The following is a 17,529-nucleotide window of genomic DNA, read 5'->3' as shown; positions in this document are numbered from 1 at the left end:
ACATTGCTACACATTTCTTCAGATTGGTTTTTGGATGGTTTGAAAACTAGGCTATAACGGGAGCATTAATTTCTATGTTCCCGATGGTTATCTCCGTCACCGACAGCACAGACTGTTTTATCTCCCGGCCTGCAGGACTAACTTGCCAATGGTCATGCCGGTGGGGAGAGCAATCTTGCTGTTGAACAGAATCAATTCGGATACTGACGTATTTAGCATCAATGAAGCTAAATGTAATGTTTTTAAATAATAAATTTAATTGAATTATATAAGCACTCCGTTATGGACTACTAACCTCACTTCTTCAGACCACTTTTTTATTATACCACCTAACCTAACCTAACAATAAATAGGACTGCGTATCTCACCTTGCTCCATCTGCGGCTGAGGCTCCCCCCCTTCCATGATGAGACGCAGCGTGGGGTGGTGCCAGGGGTGTTCGGCTGTGCGCAGCAGGTAGTGCAGTCTCCGCGCCGCCCCCGGCCCGCCGGCCTTCTCCAGGGCCCCCGCGCAACTCTCCACGCTGGTGCACAGGTCCGTTTGGAGTGATTTCTCCAGTTTGGGCCATTCCTCCTGTAAAGTATAATTCGCATTGAAAAATATGATTTGGAAGAAGATAACAACTGCAACGGCAGGGAAGGCATTAGCAGAGGCTGTGTGCGGAGATGTTTATTTATTTATTTATTTATTTAGACGCCGTAAAAGGCTTTTACAATATGCATGATTTATGTTTACAGTGGTTCACAGGAGCGAAACAGTATTATGTTAAACAGAATAATTACTGAAAAATTATGTTGAAAATTAAACAAAAATAACATCTGGTATACATAGGTACATTAGCATTTTTATTTTCAATCCGTACAGTAGTTTAGTATTGAGGTTATTGTTACCTTCAATATTGAATTTGGTTGAATTTGCTAAATGAATAATAATAATAATTATAGAACAATGTCAACAATATGCAATCATGGACGATAGAATGCCACAATCAAATTCAAAGAACATTAACCCCACACAGGATCAGGGTGTCCAAGAGTGACGGCCGTATGGATAAATCCCTCCCACTGCGGCGCAAGGCCGGTGGGTCGAGAGACCAGATAGAGTGGTAACAGTTCTCCCCATCTGGCACGCCACGCATCTAGTGGGCAGGCGCATCCTGAACACACCTCACCTGATGAACCCGGGCACCCCTGCTAAGTCACCAAACGTAGCAAACCACACGGGGAGAAAAATGGCAGAGGTGTTGATTATCCTATAAATTGTTCACGGGGGGGCGGCAGTACCCAAACACGCTTCCCAAATTGAAACTTTACTGATCAAAAACCTCAAATCTACTTAACTTCCCAAAATTAAATACGTCTTTTGGCCAGAAAAACCATAAATTTCATGGTACGAAATTATATATTCCATTCCAAAAGAAATTTAAAAGATGTAGATGATGAAATCAACAAATATGAAAATGAGGTTGACAAACATTAACCCTTTTCCTGCCCGAAAGTAAAGACAAGGTAACTCCCACGCCAAGGATTTTTAGAATATTTTACATCGCCTCATTATTTATTATCCTCAGCACTTAGAGATACTAAATTATTACCAAAACAAAAAAAACTTGTTTACGTTACACTTTATAAAAGTCTAAGCAAGATATCTTTATGAATTGATGCATTATTTGATGAATAAAAACTATCTATGAAACATCAACAAACTTCGACCCGCCGCCATTATCAAATCAGTAATCTCACCAACACATACAGACATACTATAGTAATATCAGTATTCACGTCTCCGAAGCGGGACCTCTGCAACGGCTCACCATTAAATTTCTCACGATACAATTGCGATAATATTATTGTTTTAAACTTCATTATTTATTAAACTTTTATTTACAGTTTCTTATCGTATTATTTATGTTAATAGTTTTTATTCGAATGGTAGACTTTAAAACAAGAATGAATACACAATGCCACATTACACTGGGAACACATATCGAGCCATTTTTCTGCGGCTTTGTTTAAGTTTTGTATTCGCACAAACATGGCAGGCTCTGTATGGCTTGGATTGTTTTGATGTTTACAACCTCTTTTGAAAGCAGACGTAATGGTGTGTCATGATGAGACGAATGAGGAGTTGAGTAGAGTTGAGTTTTTTGTGGTGTTTTGCGATTACTTGTCTTATCACACATAACTGATAATCGGGGAAGCTCATACCTGAATTTTTTATTGTGTTGTGTACAGTAAAAGAATTAAACAGATATAAAATCGAGACAATATTCTCTTATTTGGTCATCAGACAAGTCGCGTCGAGCCATGATGGAGGGTTACACAAAAAAAATATTAGGAAAAACGTCAAATTAACACAATAATTAGTTTCTAAACACAGATAATTAAAATAAAATGTATATTATTACTTTTTCACTCGAAAGGCGGATATAACAACTTATTTCATTTAAAAAAACAAAACATGTTGATTACCACAAAACTTATTTGCACTTAAAATATGACCACTTAATAAAAACAATTTGTTAAAATAATAACGTTAGAACCACGATTCGTTGCAGATTCTAAGTATTCGCGAACCGTCGAGATAAGAAGGAACCACGTGATACACTAACACAACTACGCGCGCGCGGGGAATTCAAACACTGAGAGGGGAAATATTGTAGTCTCCAGTTTGACGAGGTCTTTCATAATATAAACAAAATCATTTGTCACATCTGTGTAGAGATGTCGCTAGATAAAGGTTCAAATTATTTTTTAAGCCTGAGTTTTGCGCCATCTATACAGAAAGTTCCGAGATATCGCAAGATGAAATTAAAATCACGAATGATTGCGCGCGGCAGCGAGGGCCCGGAATCTTGAATCAAACATAGATGCGCACGGCAGCCTCCGGGTTAAGCTGAGGAAATCATATTGAAACAACGCCAAAACAACCTACAGTCCTCAAAAGGGTCCCTAGTGAGGAGGACTGTGAACGTGCTACTGAACTATGTATTTCAATCAGTGGCGGCTCTTGACTTTTGGGTTACTAGAGTGCTAATATTACAAAAAATTGCTTAATTGATGTTGTTGTAGCTGAAAACGATTTTTTATTTTTTTTTCGAAAATTGATTTTTTGTATGAAGATTTTCAGGAATTCCGTGCGGCGCACGGCTATACTGAAATTTCCTGAAAATCTTCATACAAAAAATCGATTTTCGAAAAAAAAATAAAAAATCATTTTCAGCTATGACAACATCAGAAATGCCATTTTTTATAATATTAGCACTCTAGTACGCCCAAAAGTCACGAGCCGCCACTGATTTCAATAGTCTATATAAGCCCAACTCTAGGGGAGACGCAAACGCCGAGAGTACCTGGAGGACCTGCTGGTGGACGTGCGCTGCTCATCATATGCACAAGTCAAAAGAGCCGCACAAGACAGGGAAGAGGAGATTAGATGAAATTGCTGCAAGCCAATCCCAGGATTGAAACCAGAGAGAGAGCGACTCCTGGTAAACCGTCAATTGAAAGGTTACCCTTTTTTATCAGAGATATTTTAGAAAAACTGCGCCATTAAAATTATCCATGTATTAATTGTTTTTACATACTCAGAGATGTGATCGTGTCCCACGTCTTATCCGAATTACAGTCTATTGACATCTGGACTTGGACGTGTGTGCGCACACCTACTGACTACATAATACTTATTTATCTCGTGTTATGAGGCGGCTTACCGGTAACAAGAGGCATACGATTATTCATAGGCTGGGAGCCGTACCAGGGGAGTTTATCGGGCGAGTCTTATCGTGCAAACACAGTATTCTCATTGCTTATACGTTATTGAGCTGGTACCGTGGCTCTCGCTCTTAATAAAATGAGTCATGACCCATCGCTATACTGCACGTTACCTGTAGGACGTAGAGCAGTGTGAGGCGATGCAGGTTGCGGAGGAGAGTGGGCGGTGCGGGGGGCGTGGTCGCAGCACGCCACGAGGCCGCGAGGATGTGCGCGCGCTGCACGTAGCCCACATCCTGTTGGGAGGCGCTTTCCACCAACTGAAAACAGACCTAAAACAAGACTTATTAAAGCAAAGACTCTTTGGTGGTCAACTATCTTCCATCCTCGCTTCATAACGTGCACAGAGAAGCTGTAGAAGTTTTACAAATCTGATTATATACGCTTCTTCAAATTATCGGAAAAGCTGTTGGTTTTATTTTTGGGGTATTATGCCGTGTTGATTCTTTAGCCAATGTAGCGTCCATCATCCCGGCAGATGTGTAGGATGTGGTGAAGTGTGTCTATGTATGTAGAGCGTGCATCAATCCTTTTAGGGTCGGTATTTCCATAAAATTTGTTAAATATATATAGTTTATTTTTCGGAATAACTTTATTGAGTAAAACCTCAAATTGTAATATTTAAATATTGAAGACAATATTAGTGATTTCTAAACGAAAATCTGAAACAGAAAAATCAGAAAAGGAAACGGTTACATCTGGGACTCGAACCCAGGACCCTTGTCTTTCCGGGACAATGCTCTACCAACTGCGCTAATGGGACCCTATTCCCCTCGGTCACTTTATACAATTACAAATTAGGATTTAATACATATAAGAAATTAGGTTATATAAATTTTACAAAAGATTGTTTTAAGTATTTATACATAGAAAAAGAATTTTCAAGAAATGTGGAATTTCCAAAAAAAATTCAGGCAGCGGTGAAAGATCTCGTCAATGTGGAGAGACTCTTTCAAGAATCAGAAGAATTTCCCTTCTGAATCTCTCCTCACTGACGCCAAATATATCAATCTCGGAGGAGATTTGGTTCAGGAGCAATATACTCCTTCCTACCGGGAGAACCATTGGCAGGTTAGTTCTGCAGGCAGGAAGATAGAATAATCTATGATGACGTTGTCTACGATAGTCATCTGGAACATAGAGACTCACGCGCTCCAAAATGGCTGAGTTCTCAATATAGCCTCGCAGCAGTCTGAATAAGTGGGTAGCGGCATACCCCTCCCTTCTGAGCTGCAGGGAGTGAAGTCCCAGCATGCCCAGAAGAAAGTTCGTCGGGTAGAGCCATGGATAGTGGCCGTACTCCCTCATGTAGAGAAATCTTAGAAACTTTTTTTGAACCCTCTCCAACATGAGGGAGCACCCCACCTCATGAGGATTCCAGATAAGCGAACCACTCTCCAGCCTACTGCGGACCAGGGAGAAGTATAAAATCTTCAGAGCACGGGTATCCCGAAAAACTCTGACGGTTCGGAGAAGAAACCCTAACATTTTTAAGGCCGACTGGCACACCCCTTCGATATGAGGACGAAATGTCAACTTATTCTCATACATAATCCCAAGATCCTTTATGTTTGAAACTCGTTTGAGATTATGACCGAGCATAGTGTACCTGTGGTATGTGAGACTAAATGCTCTGGTGAAAGTCAGAACTACGCATTTCATGACATTGAAATGAAGCTTGTTACGTTGACTCCATTCTGAAATGTTATCAACATCAGCTTGAAGGTGCAGGCAGTCCTCAATATTTCTTATTAGAAGAAATAATTTTAGATCGTCAGCGAACAGCAGAAAGCGAGAAAAAAGAATGACTTCAGCAATGTCATTAATGAAAATGGAAAAAAGAAGAGGCCCTAAGATCGATCCTTGGGGAACCCCAGAAAAAACAAGAAATTTTTAACTGTATCATACTTCGAATAAGAACTACCAACATTGTCTTCATTTTTTCACCGCACATTTTTATTGGCAACTATCTTTATGTATGATCGCAAGATTCAACCCGAACTAAATGCAATCCAGACAGCGTCTTTTTAGATAAACCTATCTTATATTTTTTTATTTTACAAATCAAGCAAAAGCCATAATAAAAACCAGGTCATCAACAAATAAAACACTGAACATTCCGATAACACACACCACACACGGACAAAGACACTTTCAATACTACGCAACCAAACTTTTTAACAGTATGCCCATTACTTTGAAACAACTAATGACTACAAACACATCTACAAACTTTCTCAAAAATCATATCGTAGCCTGGATAAAAAATCAAGATATTCACTTTATTCAAAAGATTATAATTCCAATCCAAACATAACCAAAATATGATAAGTAAAATTAAATATTATACACGTTCTTCAAGAATTATCCATTATACATACACGCACATATAAATGGGTGTTTTCATGTTTCAATATATGTCTGTGAAAAAAAAAAAATATATAAATAACTTTCTACCACAACACATAAATACCTGTCACACTTAATCACAAACACGTTAACACCTCAGCACAGGTTCTCCTAGTGAGGTGTTCACGTAACATAAAATATCACCCACACACAGTTTTACCTATATCAACCTATGTTCTTCATTTTTTATACCTTTTTTCTGTACTTTTTTTCTCTGTACTGCAATATAAACCACTGTAATAATTTGTAAAACGTGTATTCAAGAATAGACATAAATAAATAAAATAAATAAATTGTTCTATTTTACGAAAAACCACTAAATAGACAAAAAGGCTAGGCGATGTACATAATAAATTTTGCAGTATTCAACTCATTTGTTGTGTACAACTCCGTAAAAGAAAGGAAAATAAAATATAAACAATTTTTTAAGGAAATCGCAGAGCACTGGGTGGCTGATCAGATTTCATCAGATAATAGTCAAGACCCGGAACCAACACCATCAACATCTGGTATCCGAAAAAAATCTTCAAAATCTGATCCTCCAGGAAGACTATCGATGAATATGAGAAAACATATATTGGAAAAGATTGAAGGCCCTGGTAAAAATAAGAATCTACGAAGGCGATGTCGTGTGTGCGCGGTACACAAAATACGTAGCGAAACCCGATACATGTGTAAATTCTATGATATACCTTTACATAAAGGGAATTGTTTCCAACGATTTCATACTTTCAAACAATATGAGTGTTTAGTGGTGTGAATTTTACAAAATATATATATACTATGTTGAATGTGCATAAAATGACTAAATCGACAATATGACAAAAGTGGAGTTTTTTCAAAATTTCTGAATTTAATCTTAAATATCATAGTTGTTTCTTCAAAAATATAAAAATTTGTGACCAGATCATAATGAAAGATTTCGAATAAGGTAAAATACAGAAAATTTTATTTAAATTTGACAAATAGTTCAGAAGTTATAGCTATTTTACATGAAACGTAATTTTGCGCGCGAACGTGATAAAAATTGCCCACTTTACGGCGTAGATTGATTAAAAAACCCCCGCAAACATTGTGTTAACTTTGTTTAAATGAATACATACATAAACTGGTTTTATTACTTTTACATAAACCTGAATAAACTATACATGAAAAACAATAAACAAACCAAAGAATTTGTATTATTTTTAGCGACTTTCGCAAACGATAGCAGTCGTTGAGGAATGCTATCATTTAGCTTAAGGCTAAAAGAACGAGAATCGCCCTCCTGGACCCATTTCATGGAAAATCAGTTCTTATTAGTGCCACTAGTGTTTAGAGAGTGGTTTGAATGGTAGAAGAAGTCGGAACGCTCAAGGAAGATATGGCGCAATCAACTGAAATAAATATGTGTGGAAAATGTGACGTACGTAATCAACAAAGAAAGGGGTGTGAGAATGAATGGCGTGGAAGTGAACGCCTGATTTGACATGGCACAATCAAGTGATACAAATACTTGAAAAGGAAAACTTTTTCATTTCTTTAAAATAATTTAAATTCCAGCTTTAAAATGCACCTAGTTTTCCTTTACACTAGAATTCATAAAACGAACATCACTGGGTATGCACATCAGCTAGTAAGATATAAAACTCACAGTGGCATCGGTGTTATTCCTGGGCATGTTTTCCTCAAAGCCGCGGCCCTGCTCAAAGCCTCCGCCCTGGATCATGTGGTCCTCCGGCCGGTTCAGCACTGCGGCCATGGTCACGGAGCGGTCTGCGTGGATTTCAAAGTTCGGGCCCTCAAACTGGTTGACGATGGGTACCGGAGGCAGGGATCGCTCCGCCACAACTGAACCAAACAACAAATATATTTTCATAGAAAGCTATTACTTTGTGATTTGTGGCAGAACCGCCTTGAGGTCCTTATACGGATTGTTCTCCTTATTCGTGTCCTGCTGGGGATGCTGGCTAGTCGGTGGCGAAGTAAGGTGAACATCGTGGAGGCAATAGAGAACCGTTGCATAAGTTGCCTGTATGCGTTGTTGTAGCACACCCTCAGCTTGTCCCATTGCGCTACGGGATATTGTGTCCACAGTTCCCACGTGTATAGGGCAGTGCAGTATGTCTTAAAGAGCCTAACATCTTGGCTGCAGTGGCAGATATCTTCTTACGTATTTATTTATTTAACTACAAAACACAGATACAGACAGTCATTTATAAAACAATAACTTGAGAATTTGCCTTTAAAATGGTTTTAAATGGCAACACCGAGATGGTTGAAAGGAAAAACAATGATACTTTTTAGATCCATTTTAATATATTTTGTTGCAACAGTAAAATTATCTAATAAGTTTTTTCTTGGGACCATAAAAAGCCTTGCCTGTGTGGTGTGAGGAGGGGTCCCCGCTGCAGGCTTCGGTGTCCTCATTCTGCCTCAGGTCCAGGGCCTGAGAGGCTGCATCATGTTGCATGGCCTGGGGCGACCCACCCTCTCCGCGGGACACACTCCCTCCCGCATTCGGTCGCACATGACAGCTGCCTTGGTAGACTATTTGCTAAAATGTACTTTCTTGTTAAAACTCTGTTCAATTGAACAATTTAATTTTAATTTTACTATTGGTACTCAAATTACAAGTTACTGTTGAAAATCTAAATTAAATCAACTTTAATTCGACTCCGTATCACATTCCGGGGCAGAGATATTGCGTTAAGTATTCCTCTGGCGTCCCCGACTTCTTCTACCATTCAAACAAACCAGTCTCTAAACATTCCTGGCACTAATAAGAACAAACATTGAAATTTTCAGCGATATCGGTCGACACCTTTTAGAGTTTTGCCAGTACAAACCAAAGAATTTGTATTATTTTTAGCGACTTTCGCAAACGATAGCAGTCGTTGAGGAATGCTATCATTTAGCTTAAGGCTAAAAGAACGAGAATCGCCCTCCTGGACCCATTTCATGGAAAATCAGTTCTTATTAGTGCCACTAGTGTTTAGAGAGTGGTTTGAATGGTAGAAGAAGTCGGAACGCTCAAGGAAGATATGGCGCAATCAACTGAAATAAATATGTGTGGAAAATGTGACGTACGTAATCAACAAAGAAAGGGGTGTGAGAATGAATGGCGTGGAAGTGAACGCCTGATTTGACATGGCACAATCAAGTGATACAAATACTTGAAAAGGAAAACTTTTTCATTTCTTTAAAATAATTTAAATTCCAGCTTTAAAATGCACCTAGTTTTCCTTTACACTAGAATTCATAAAACGAACATCACTGGGTATGCACATCAGCTAGTAAGATATAAAACTCACAGTGGCATCGGTGTTATTCCTGGGCATGTTTTCCTCAAAGCCGCGGCCCTGCTCAAAGCCTCCGCCCTGGATCATGTGGTCCTCCGGCCGGTTCAGCACTGCGGCCATGGTCACGGAGCGGTCTGCGTGGATTTCAAAGTTCGGGCCCTCAAACTGGTTGACGATGGGTACCGGAGGCAGGGATCGCTCCGCCACAACTGAACCAAACAACAAATATATTTTCATAGAAAGCTATTACTTTGTGATTTGTGGCAGAACCGCCTTGAGGTCCTTATACGGATTGTTCTCCTTATTCGTGTCCTGCTGGGGATGCTGGCTAGTCGGTGGCGAAGTAAGGTGAACATCGTGGAGGCAATAGAGAACCGTTGCATAAGTTGCCTGTATGCGTTGTTGTAGCACACCCTCAGCTTGTCCCATTGCGCTACGGGATATTGTGTCCACAGTTCCCACGTGTATAGGGCAGTGCAGTATGTCTTAAAGAGCCTAACATCTTGGCTGCAGTGGCAGATATCTTCTTACGTATTTATTTATTTAACTACAAAACACAGATACAGACAGTCATTTATAAAACAATAACTTGAGAATTTGCCTTTAAAATGGTTTTAAATGGCAACACCGAGATGGTTGAAAGGAAAAACAATGATACTTTTTAGATCCATTTTAATATATTTTGTTGCAACAGTAAAATTATCTAATAAGTTTTTTCTTGGGACCATAAAAAGCCTTGCCTGTGTGGTGTGAGGAGGGGTCCCCGCTGCAGGCTTCGGTGTCCTCATTCTGCCTCAGGTCCAGGGCCTGAGAGGCTGCATCATGTTGCATGGCCTGGGGCGACCCACCCTCTCCGCGGGACACACTCCCTCCCGCATTCGGTCGCACATGACAGCTGCCTTGGTAGACTATTTGCTAAAATGTACTTTCTTGTTAAAACTCTGTTCAATTGAACAATTTAATTTTAATTTTACTATTGGTACTCAAATTACAAGTTACTGTTGAAAATCTAAATTAAATCAACTTTAATTCGACTCCGTATCACATTCCGGGGCAGAGATATTGCGTTAAGTATTCCTCTGGCGTCCCCGACTTCTTCTACCATTCAAACAAACCAGTCTCTAAACATTCCTGGCACTAATAAGAACAAACATTGAAATTTTCAGCGATATCGGTCGACACCTTTTAGAGTTTTGCCAGTACAAACCAAAGAATTTGTATTATTTTTAGCGACTTTCGCAAACGATAGCAGTCGTTGAGGAATGCTATCATTTAGCTTAAGGCTAAAAGAACGAGAATCGCCCTCCTGGACCCATTTCATGGAAAATCAGTTCTTATTAGTGCCACTAGTGTTTAGAGAGTGGTTTGAATGGTAGAAGAAGTCGGAACGCTCAAGGAAGATATGGCGCAATCAACTGAAATAAATATGTGTGGAAAATGTGACGTACGTAATCAACAAAGAAAGGGGTGTGAGAATGAATGGCGTGGAAGTGAACGCCTGATTTGACATGGCACAATCAAGTGATACAAATACTTGAAAAGGAAAACTTTTTCATTTCTTTAAAATAATTTAAATTCCAGCTTTAAAATGCACCTAGTTTTCCTTTACACTAGAATTCATAAAACGAACATCACTGGGTATGCACATCAGCTAGTAAGATATAAAACTCACAGTGGCATCGGTGTTATTCCTGGGCATGTTTTCCTCAAAGCCGCGGCCCTGCTCAAAGCCTCCGCCCTGGATCATGTGGTCCTCCGGCCGGTTCAGCACTGCGGCCATGGTCACGGAGCGGTCTGCGTGGATTTCAAAGTTCGGGCCCTCAAACTGGTTGACGATGGGTACCGGAGGCAGGGATCGCTCCGCCACAACTGAACCAAACAACAAATATATTTTCATAGAAAGCTATTACTTTGTGATTTGTGGCAGAACCGCCTTGAGGTCCTTATACGGATTGTTCTCCTTATTCGTGTCCTGCTGGGGATGCTGGCTAGTCGGTGGCGAAGTAAGGTGAACATCGTGGAGGCAATAGAGAACCGTTGCATAAGTTGCCTGTATGCGTTGTTGTAGCACACCCTCAGCTTGTCCCATTGCGCTACGGGATATTGTGTCCACAGTTCCCACGTGTATAGGGCAGTGCAGTATGTCTTAAAGAGCCTAACATCTTGGCTGCAGTGGCAGATATCTTCTTACGTATTTATTTATTTAACTACAAAACACAGATACAGACAGTCATTTATAAAACAATAACTTGAGAATTTGCCTTTAAAATGGTTTTAAATGGCAACACCGAGATGGTTGAAAGGAAAAACAATGATACTTTTTAGATCCATTTTAATATATTTTGTTGCAACAGTAAAATTATCTAATAAGTTTTTTCTTGGGACCATAAAAAGCCTTGCCTGTGTGGTGTGAGGAGGGGTCCCCGCTGCAGGCTTCGGTGTCCTCATTCTGCCTCAGGTCCAGGGCCTGAGAGGCTGCATCATGTTGCATGGCCTGGGGCGACCCACCCTCTCCGCGGGACACACTCCCTCCCGCATTCGGTCGCACATGACAGCTGCCTTGGTAGACTATTTGCTAAAATGTACTTTCTTGTTAAAACTCTGTTCAATTGAACAATTTAATTTTAATTTTACTATTGGTACTCAAATTACAAGTTACTGTTGAAAATCTAAATTAAATCAACTTTAATTCGACTCCGTATCACATTCCGGGGCAGAGATATTGCGTTAAGTATTCCTCTGGCGTCCCCGACTTCTTCTACCATTCAAACAAACCAGTCTCTAAACATTCCTGGCACTAATAAGAACAAACATTGAAATTTTCAGCGATATCGGTCGACACCTTTTAGAGTTTTGCCAGTACAAACCAAAGAATTTGTATTATTTTTAGCGACTTTCGCAAACGATAGCAGTCGTTGAGGAATGCTATCATTTAGCTTAAGGCTAAAAGAACGAGAATCGCCCTCCTGGACCCATTTCATGGAAAATCAGTTCTTATTAGTGCCACTAGTGTTTAGAGAGTGGTTTGAATGGTAGAAGAAGTCGGAACGCTCAAGGAAGATATGGCGCAATCAACTGAAATAAATATGTGTGGAAAATGTGACGTACGTAATCAACAAAGAAAGGGGTGTGAGAATGAATGGCGTGGAAGTGAACGCCTGATTTGACATGGCACAATCAAGTGATACAAATACTTGAAAAGGAAAACTTTTTCATTTCTTTAAAATAATTTAAATTCCAGCTTTAAAATGCACCTAGTTTTCCTTTACACTAGAATTCATAAAACGAACATCACTGGGTATGCACATCAGCTAGTAAGATATAAAACTCACAGTGGCATCGGTGTTATTCCTGGGCATGTTTTCCTCAAAGCCGCGGCCCTGCTCAAAGCCTCCGCCCTGGATCATGTGGTCCTCCGGCCGGTTCAGCACTGCGGCCATGGTCACGGAGCGGTCTGCGTGGATTTCAAAGTTCGGGCCCTCAAACTGGTTGACGATGGGTACCGGAGGCAGGGATCGCTCCGCCACAACTGAACCAAACAACAAATATATTTTCATAGAAAGCTATTACTTTGTGATTTGTGGCAGAACCGCCTTGAGGTCCTTATACGGATTGTTCTCCTTATTCGTGTCCTGCTGGGGATGCTGGCTAGTCGGTGGCGAAGTAAGGTGAACATCGTGGAGGCAATAGAGAACCGTTGCATAAGTTGCCTGTATGCGTTGTTGTAGCACACCCTCAGCTTGTCCCATTGCGCTACGGGATATTGTGTCCACAGTTCCCACGTGTATAGGGCAGTGCAGTATGTCTTAAAGAGCCTAACATCTTGGCTGCAGTGGCAGATATCTTCTTACGTATTTATTTATTTAACTACAAAACACAGATACAGACAGTCATTTATAAAACAATAACTTGAGAATTTGCCTTTAAAATGGTTTTAAATGGCAACACCGAGATGGTTGAAAGGAAAAACAATGATACTTTTTAGATCCATTTTAATATATTTTGTTGCAACAGTAAAATTATCTAATAAGTTTTTTCTTGGGACCATAAAAAGCCTTGCCTGTGTGGTGTGAGGAGGGGTCCCCGCTGCAGGCTTCGGTGTCCTCATTCTGCCTCAGGTCCAGGGCCTGAGAGGCTGCATCATGTTGCATGGCCTGGGGCGACCCACCCTCTCCGCGGGACACACTCCCTCCCGCATTCGGTCGCACATGACAGCTGCCTTGGTAGACTATTTGCTAAAATGTACTTTCTTGTTAAAACTCTGTTCAATTGAACAATTTAATTTTAATTTTACTATTGGTACTCAAATTACAAGTTACTGTTGAAAATCTAAATTAAATCAACTTTAATTCGACTCCGTATCACATTCCGGGGCAGAGATATTGCGTTAAGTATTCCTCTGGCGTCCCCGACTTCTTCTACCATTCAAACAAACCAGTCTCTAAACATTCCTGGCACTAATAAGAACAAACATTGAAATTTTCAGCGATATCGGTCGACACCTTTTAGAGTTTTGCCAGTACAAACCAAAGAATTTGTATTATTTTTAGCGACTTTCGCAAACGATAGCAGTCGTTGAGGAATGCTATCATTTAGCTTAAGGCTAAAAGAACGAGAATCGCCCTCCTGGACCCATTTCATGGAAAATCAGTTCTTATTAGTGCCACTAGTGTTTAGAGAGTGGTTTGAATGGTAGAAGAAGTCGGAACGCTCAAGGAAGATATGGCGCAATCAACTGAAATAAATATGTGTGGAAAATGTGACGTACGTAATCAACAAAGAAAGGGGTGTGAGAATGAATGGCGTGGAAGTGAACGCCTGATTTGACATGGCACAATCAAGTGATACAAATACTTGAAAAGGAAAACTTTTTCATTTCTTTAAAATAATTTAAATTCCAGCTTTAAAATGCACCTAGTTTTCCTTTACACTAGAATTCATAAAACGAACATCACTGGGTATGCACATCAGCTAGTAAGATATAAAACTCACAGTGGCATCGGTGTTATTCCTGGGCATGTTTTCCTCAAAGCCGCGGCCCTGCTCAAAGCCTCCGCCCTGGATCATGTGGTCCTCCGGCCGGTTCAGCACTGCGGCCATGGTCACGGAGCGGTCTGCGTGGATTTCAAAGTTCGGGCCCTCAAACTGGTTGACGATGGGTACCGGAGGCAGGGATCGCTCCGCCACAACTGAACCAAACAACAAATATATTTTCATAGAAAGCTATTACTTTGTGATTTGTGGCAGAACCGCCTTGAGGTCCTTATACGGATTGTTCTCCTTATTCGTGTCCTGCTGGGGATGCTGGCTAGTCGGTGGCGAAGTAAGGTGAACATCGTGGAGGCAATAGAGAACCGTTGCATAAGTTGCCTGTATGCGTTGTTGTAGCACACCCTCAGCTTGTCCCATTGCGCTACGGGATATTGTGTCCACAGTTCCCACGTGTATAGGGCAGTGCAGTATGTCTTAAAGAGCCTAACATCTTGGCTGCAGTGGCAGATATCTTCTTACGTATTTATTTATTTAACTACAAAACACAGATACAGACAGTCATTTATAAAACAATAACTTGAGAATTTGCCTTTAAAATGGTTTTAAATGGCAACACCGAGATGGTTGAAAGGAAAAACAATGATACTTTTTAGATCCATTTTAATATATTTTGTTGCAACAGTAAAATTATCTAATAAGTTTTTTCTTGGGACCATAAAAAGCCTTGCCTGTGTGGTGTGAGGAGGGGTCCCCGCTGCAGGCTTCGGTGTCCTCATTCTGCCTCAGGTCCAGGGCCTGAGAGGCTGCATCATGTTGCATGGCCTGGGGCGACCCACCCTCTCCGCGGGACACACTCCCTCCCGCATTCGGTCGCACATGACAGCTGCCTTGGTAGACTATTTGCTAAAATGTACTTTCTTGTTAAAACTCTGTTCAATTGAACAATTTAATTTTAATTTTACTATTGGTACTCAAATTACAAGTTACTGTTGAAAATCTAAATTAAATCAACTTTAATTCGACTCCGTATCACATTCCGGGGCAGAGATATTGCGTTAAGTATTCCTCTGGCGTCCCCGACTTCTTCTACCATTCAAACAAACCAGTCTCTAAACATTCCTGGCACTAATAAGAACAAACATTGAAATTTTCAGCGATATCGGTCGACACCTTTTAGAGTTTTGCCAGTACAAACCAAAGAATTTGTATTATTTTTAGCGACTTTCGCAAACGATAGCAGTCGTTGAGGAATGCTATCATTTAGCTTAAGGCTAAAAGAACGAGAATCGCCCTCCTGGACCCATTTCATGGAAAATCAGTTCTTATTAGTGCCACTAGTGTTTAGAGAGTGGTTTGAATGGTAGAAGAAGTCGGAACGCTCAAGGAAGATATGGCGCAATCAACTGAAATAAATATGTGTGGAAAATGTGACGTACGTAATCAACAAAGAAAGGGGTGTGAGAATGAATGGCGTGGAAGTGAACGCCTGATTTGACATGGCACAATCAAGTGATACAAATACTTGAAAAGGAAAACTTTTTCATTTCTTTAAAATAATTTAAATTCCAGCTTTAAAATGCACCTAGTTTTCCTTTACACTAGAATTCATAAAACGAACATCACTGGGTATGCACATCAGCTAGTAAGATATAAAACTCACAGTGGCATCGGTGTTATTCCTGGGCATGTTTTCCTCAAAGCCGCGGCCCTGCTCAAAGCCTCCGCCCTGGATCATGTGGTCCTCCGGCCGGTTCAGCACTGCGGCCATGGTCACGGAGCGGTCTGCGTGGATTTCAAAGTTCGGGCCCTCAAACTGGTTGACGATGGGTACCGGAGGCAGGGATCGCTCCGCCACAACTGAACCAAACAACAAATATATTTTCATAGAAAGCTATTACTTTGTGATTTGTGGCAGAACCGCCTTGAGGTCCTTATACGGATTGTTCTCCTTATTCGTGTCCTGCTGGGGATGCTGGCTAGTCGGTGGCGAAGTAAGGTGAACATCGTGGAGGCAATAGAGAACCGTTGCATAAGTTGCCTGTATGCGTTGTTGTAGCACACCCTCAGCTTGTCCCATTGCGCTACGGGATATTGTGTCCACAGTTCCCACGTGTATAGGGCAGTGCAGTATGTCTTAAAGAGCCTAACATCTTGGCTGCAGTGGCAGATATCTTCTTACGTATTTATTTATTTAACTACAAAACACAGATACAGACAGTCATTTATAAAACAATAACTTGAGAATTTGCCTTTAAAATGGTTTTAAATGGCAACACCGAGATGGTTGAAAGGAAAAACAATGATACTTTTTAGATCCATTTTAATATATTTTGTTGCAACAGTAAAATTATCTAATAAGTTTTTTCTTGGGACCATAAAAAGCCTTGCCTGTGTGGTGTGAGGAGGGGTCCCCGCTGCAGGCTTCGGTGTCCTCATTCTGCCTCAGGTCCAGGGCCTGAGAGGCTGCATCATGTTGCATGGCCTGGGGCGACCCACCCTCTCCGCGGGACACACTCCCTCCCGCATTCGGTCGCACATGACAGCTGCCTTGGTAGACTATTTGCTAAAATGTACTTTCTTGTTAAAACTCTGTTCAATTGAACAATTTAATTTTAATTTTACTATTGGTACTCAAATTACAAGTTACTGTTGAAAATCTAAATTAAATCAACTTTAATTCGACTCCGTATCACATTCCGGGGCAGAGATATTGCGTTAAGTATTCCTCTGGCGTCCCCGACTTCTTCTACCATTCAAACAAACCAGTCTCTAAACATTCCTGGCACTAATAAGAACAAACATTGAAATTTTCAGCGATATCGGTCGACACCTTTTAGAGTTTTGCCAGTACAAACCAAAGAATTTGTATTATTTTTAGCGACTTTCGCAAACGATAGCAGTCGTTGAGGAATGCTATCATTTAGCTTAAGGCTAAAAGAACGAGAATCGCCCTCCTGGACCCATTTCATGGAAAATCAGTTCTTATTAGTGCCACTAGTGTTTAGAGAGTGGTTTGAATGGTAGAAGAAGTCGGAACGCTCAAGGAAGATATGGCGCAATCAACTGAAATAAAT

The 17,529-nt window shown here is 40.6% G+C and overlaps 1 protein-coding gene across 1 annotated transcript in view; it reads right to left on the bottom strand.

The window, feature by feature from the left end:
• LOC149408825 (uncharacterized) overlaps nucleotides 1-17,529 on the bottom strand; it is a 286,048-nt gene that overhangs the window by 129,618 nt on the left and 138,901 nt on the right. Inside the window, exons 16-29 of the mRNA XM_089650404.1 lie at nucleotides 16,844-17,018; nucleotides 16,116-16,312; nucleotides 15,184-15,358; nucleotides 14,456-14,652; nucleotides 13,524-13,698; nucleotides 12,796-12,992; nucleotides 11,864-12,038; nucleotides 11,136-11,332; nucleotides 10,204-10,378; nucleotides 9,476-9,672; nucleotides 8,544-8,718; nucleotides 7,816-8,012; nucleotides 3,887-4,033; nucleotides 369-573 (exon numbers count right to left, since the gene is read on the bottom strand). Of these exons, the coding sequence (XP_089506530.1) occupies nucleotides 369-573; nucleotides 3,887-4,033; nucleotides 7,816-8,012; nucleotides 8,544-8,718; nucleotides 9,476-9,672; nucleotides 10,204-10,378; nucleotides 11,136-11,332; nucleotides 11,864-12,038; nucleotides 12,796-12,992; nucleotides 13,524-13,698; nucleotides 14,456-14,652; nucleotides 15,184-15,358; nucleotides 16,116-16,312; nucleotides 16,844-17,018 (2,584 nt within the window). The remainder of the gene's footprint in view (nucleotides 1-368; nucleotides 574-3,886; nucleotides 4,034-7,815; nucleotides 8,013-8,543; nucleotides 8,719-9,475; nucleotides 9,673-10,203; nucleotides 10,379-11,135; nucleotides 11,333-11,863; nucleotides 12,039-12,795; nucleotides 12,993-13,523; nucleotides 13,699-14,455; nucleotides 14,653-15,183; nucleotides 15,359-16,115; nucleotides 16,313-16,843; nucleotides 17,019-17,529) is intronic.

The sequence above is a fragment of the Hesperophylax consimilis genome, unplaced genomic scaffold, assembly GCF_061612785.1.
Source record: "Hesperophylax consimilis isolate HC1 unplaced genomic scaffold, BYU_Hcon_1.0 scaffold_55, whole genome shotgun sequence".
Lineage (NCBI taxonomy): Eukaryota > Metazoa > Arthropoda > Insecta > Trichoptera > Limnephilidae > Hesperophylax > Hesperophylax consimilis.
Note: the sequence above shows the minus strand (reverse complement) of the source record. Positions and strands in the feature narration are given on the sequence as shown.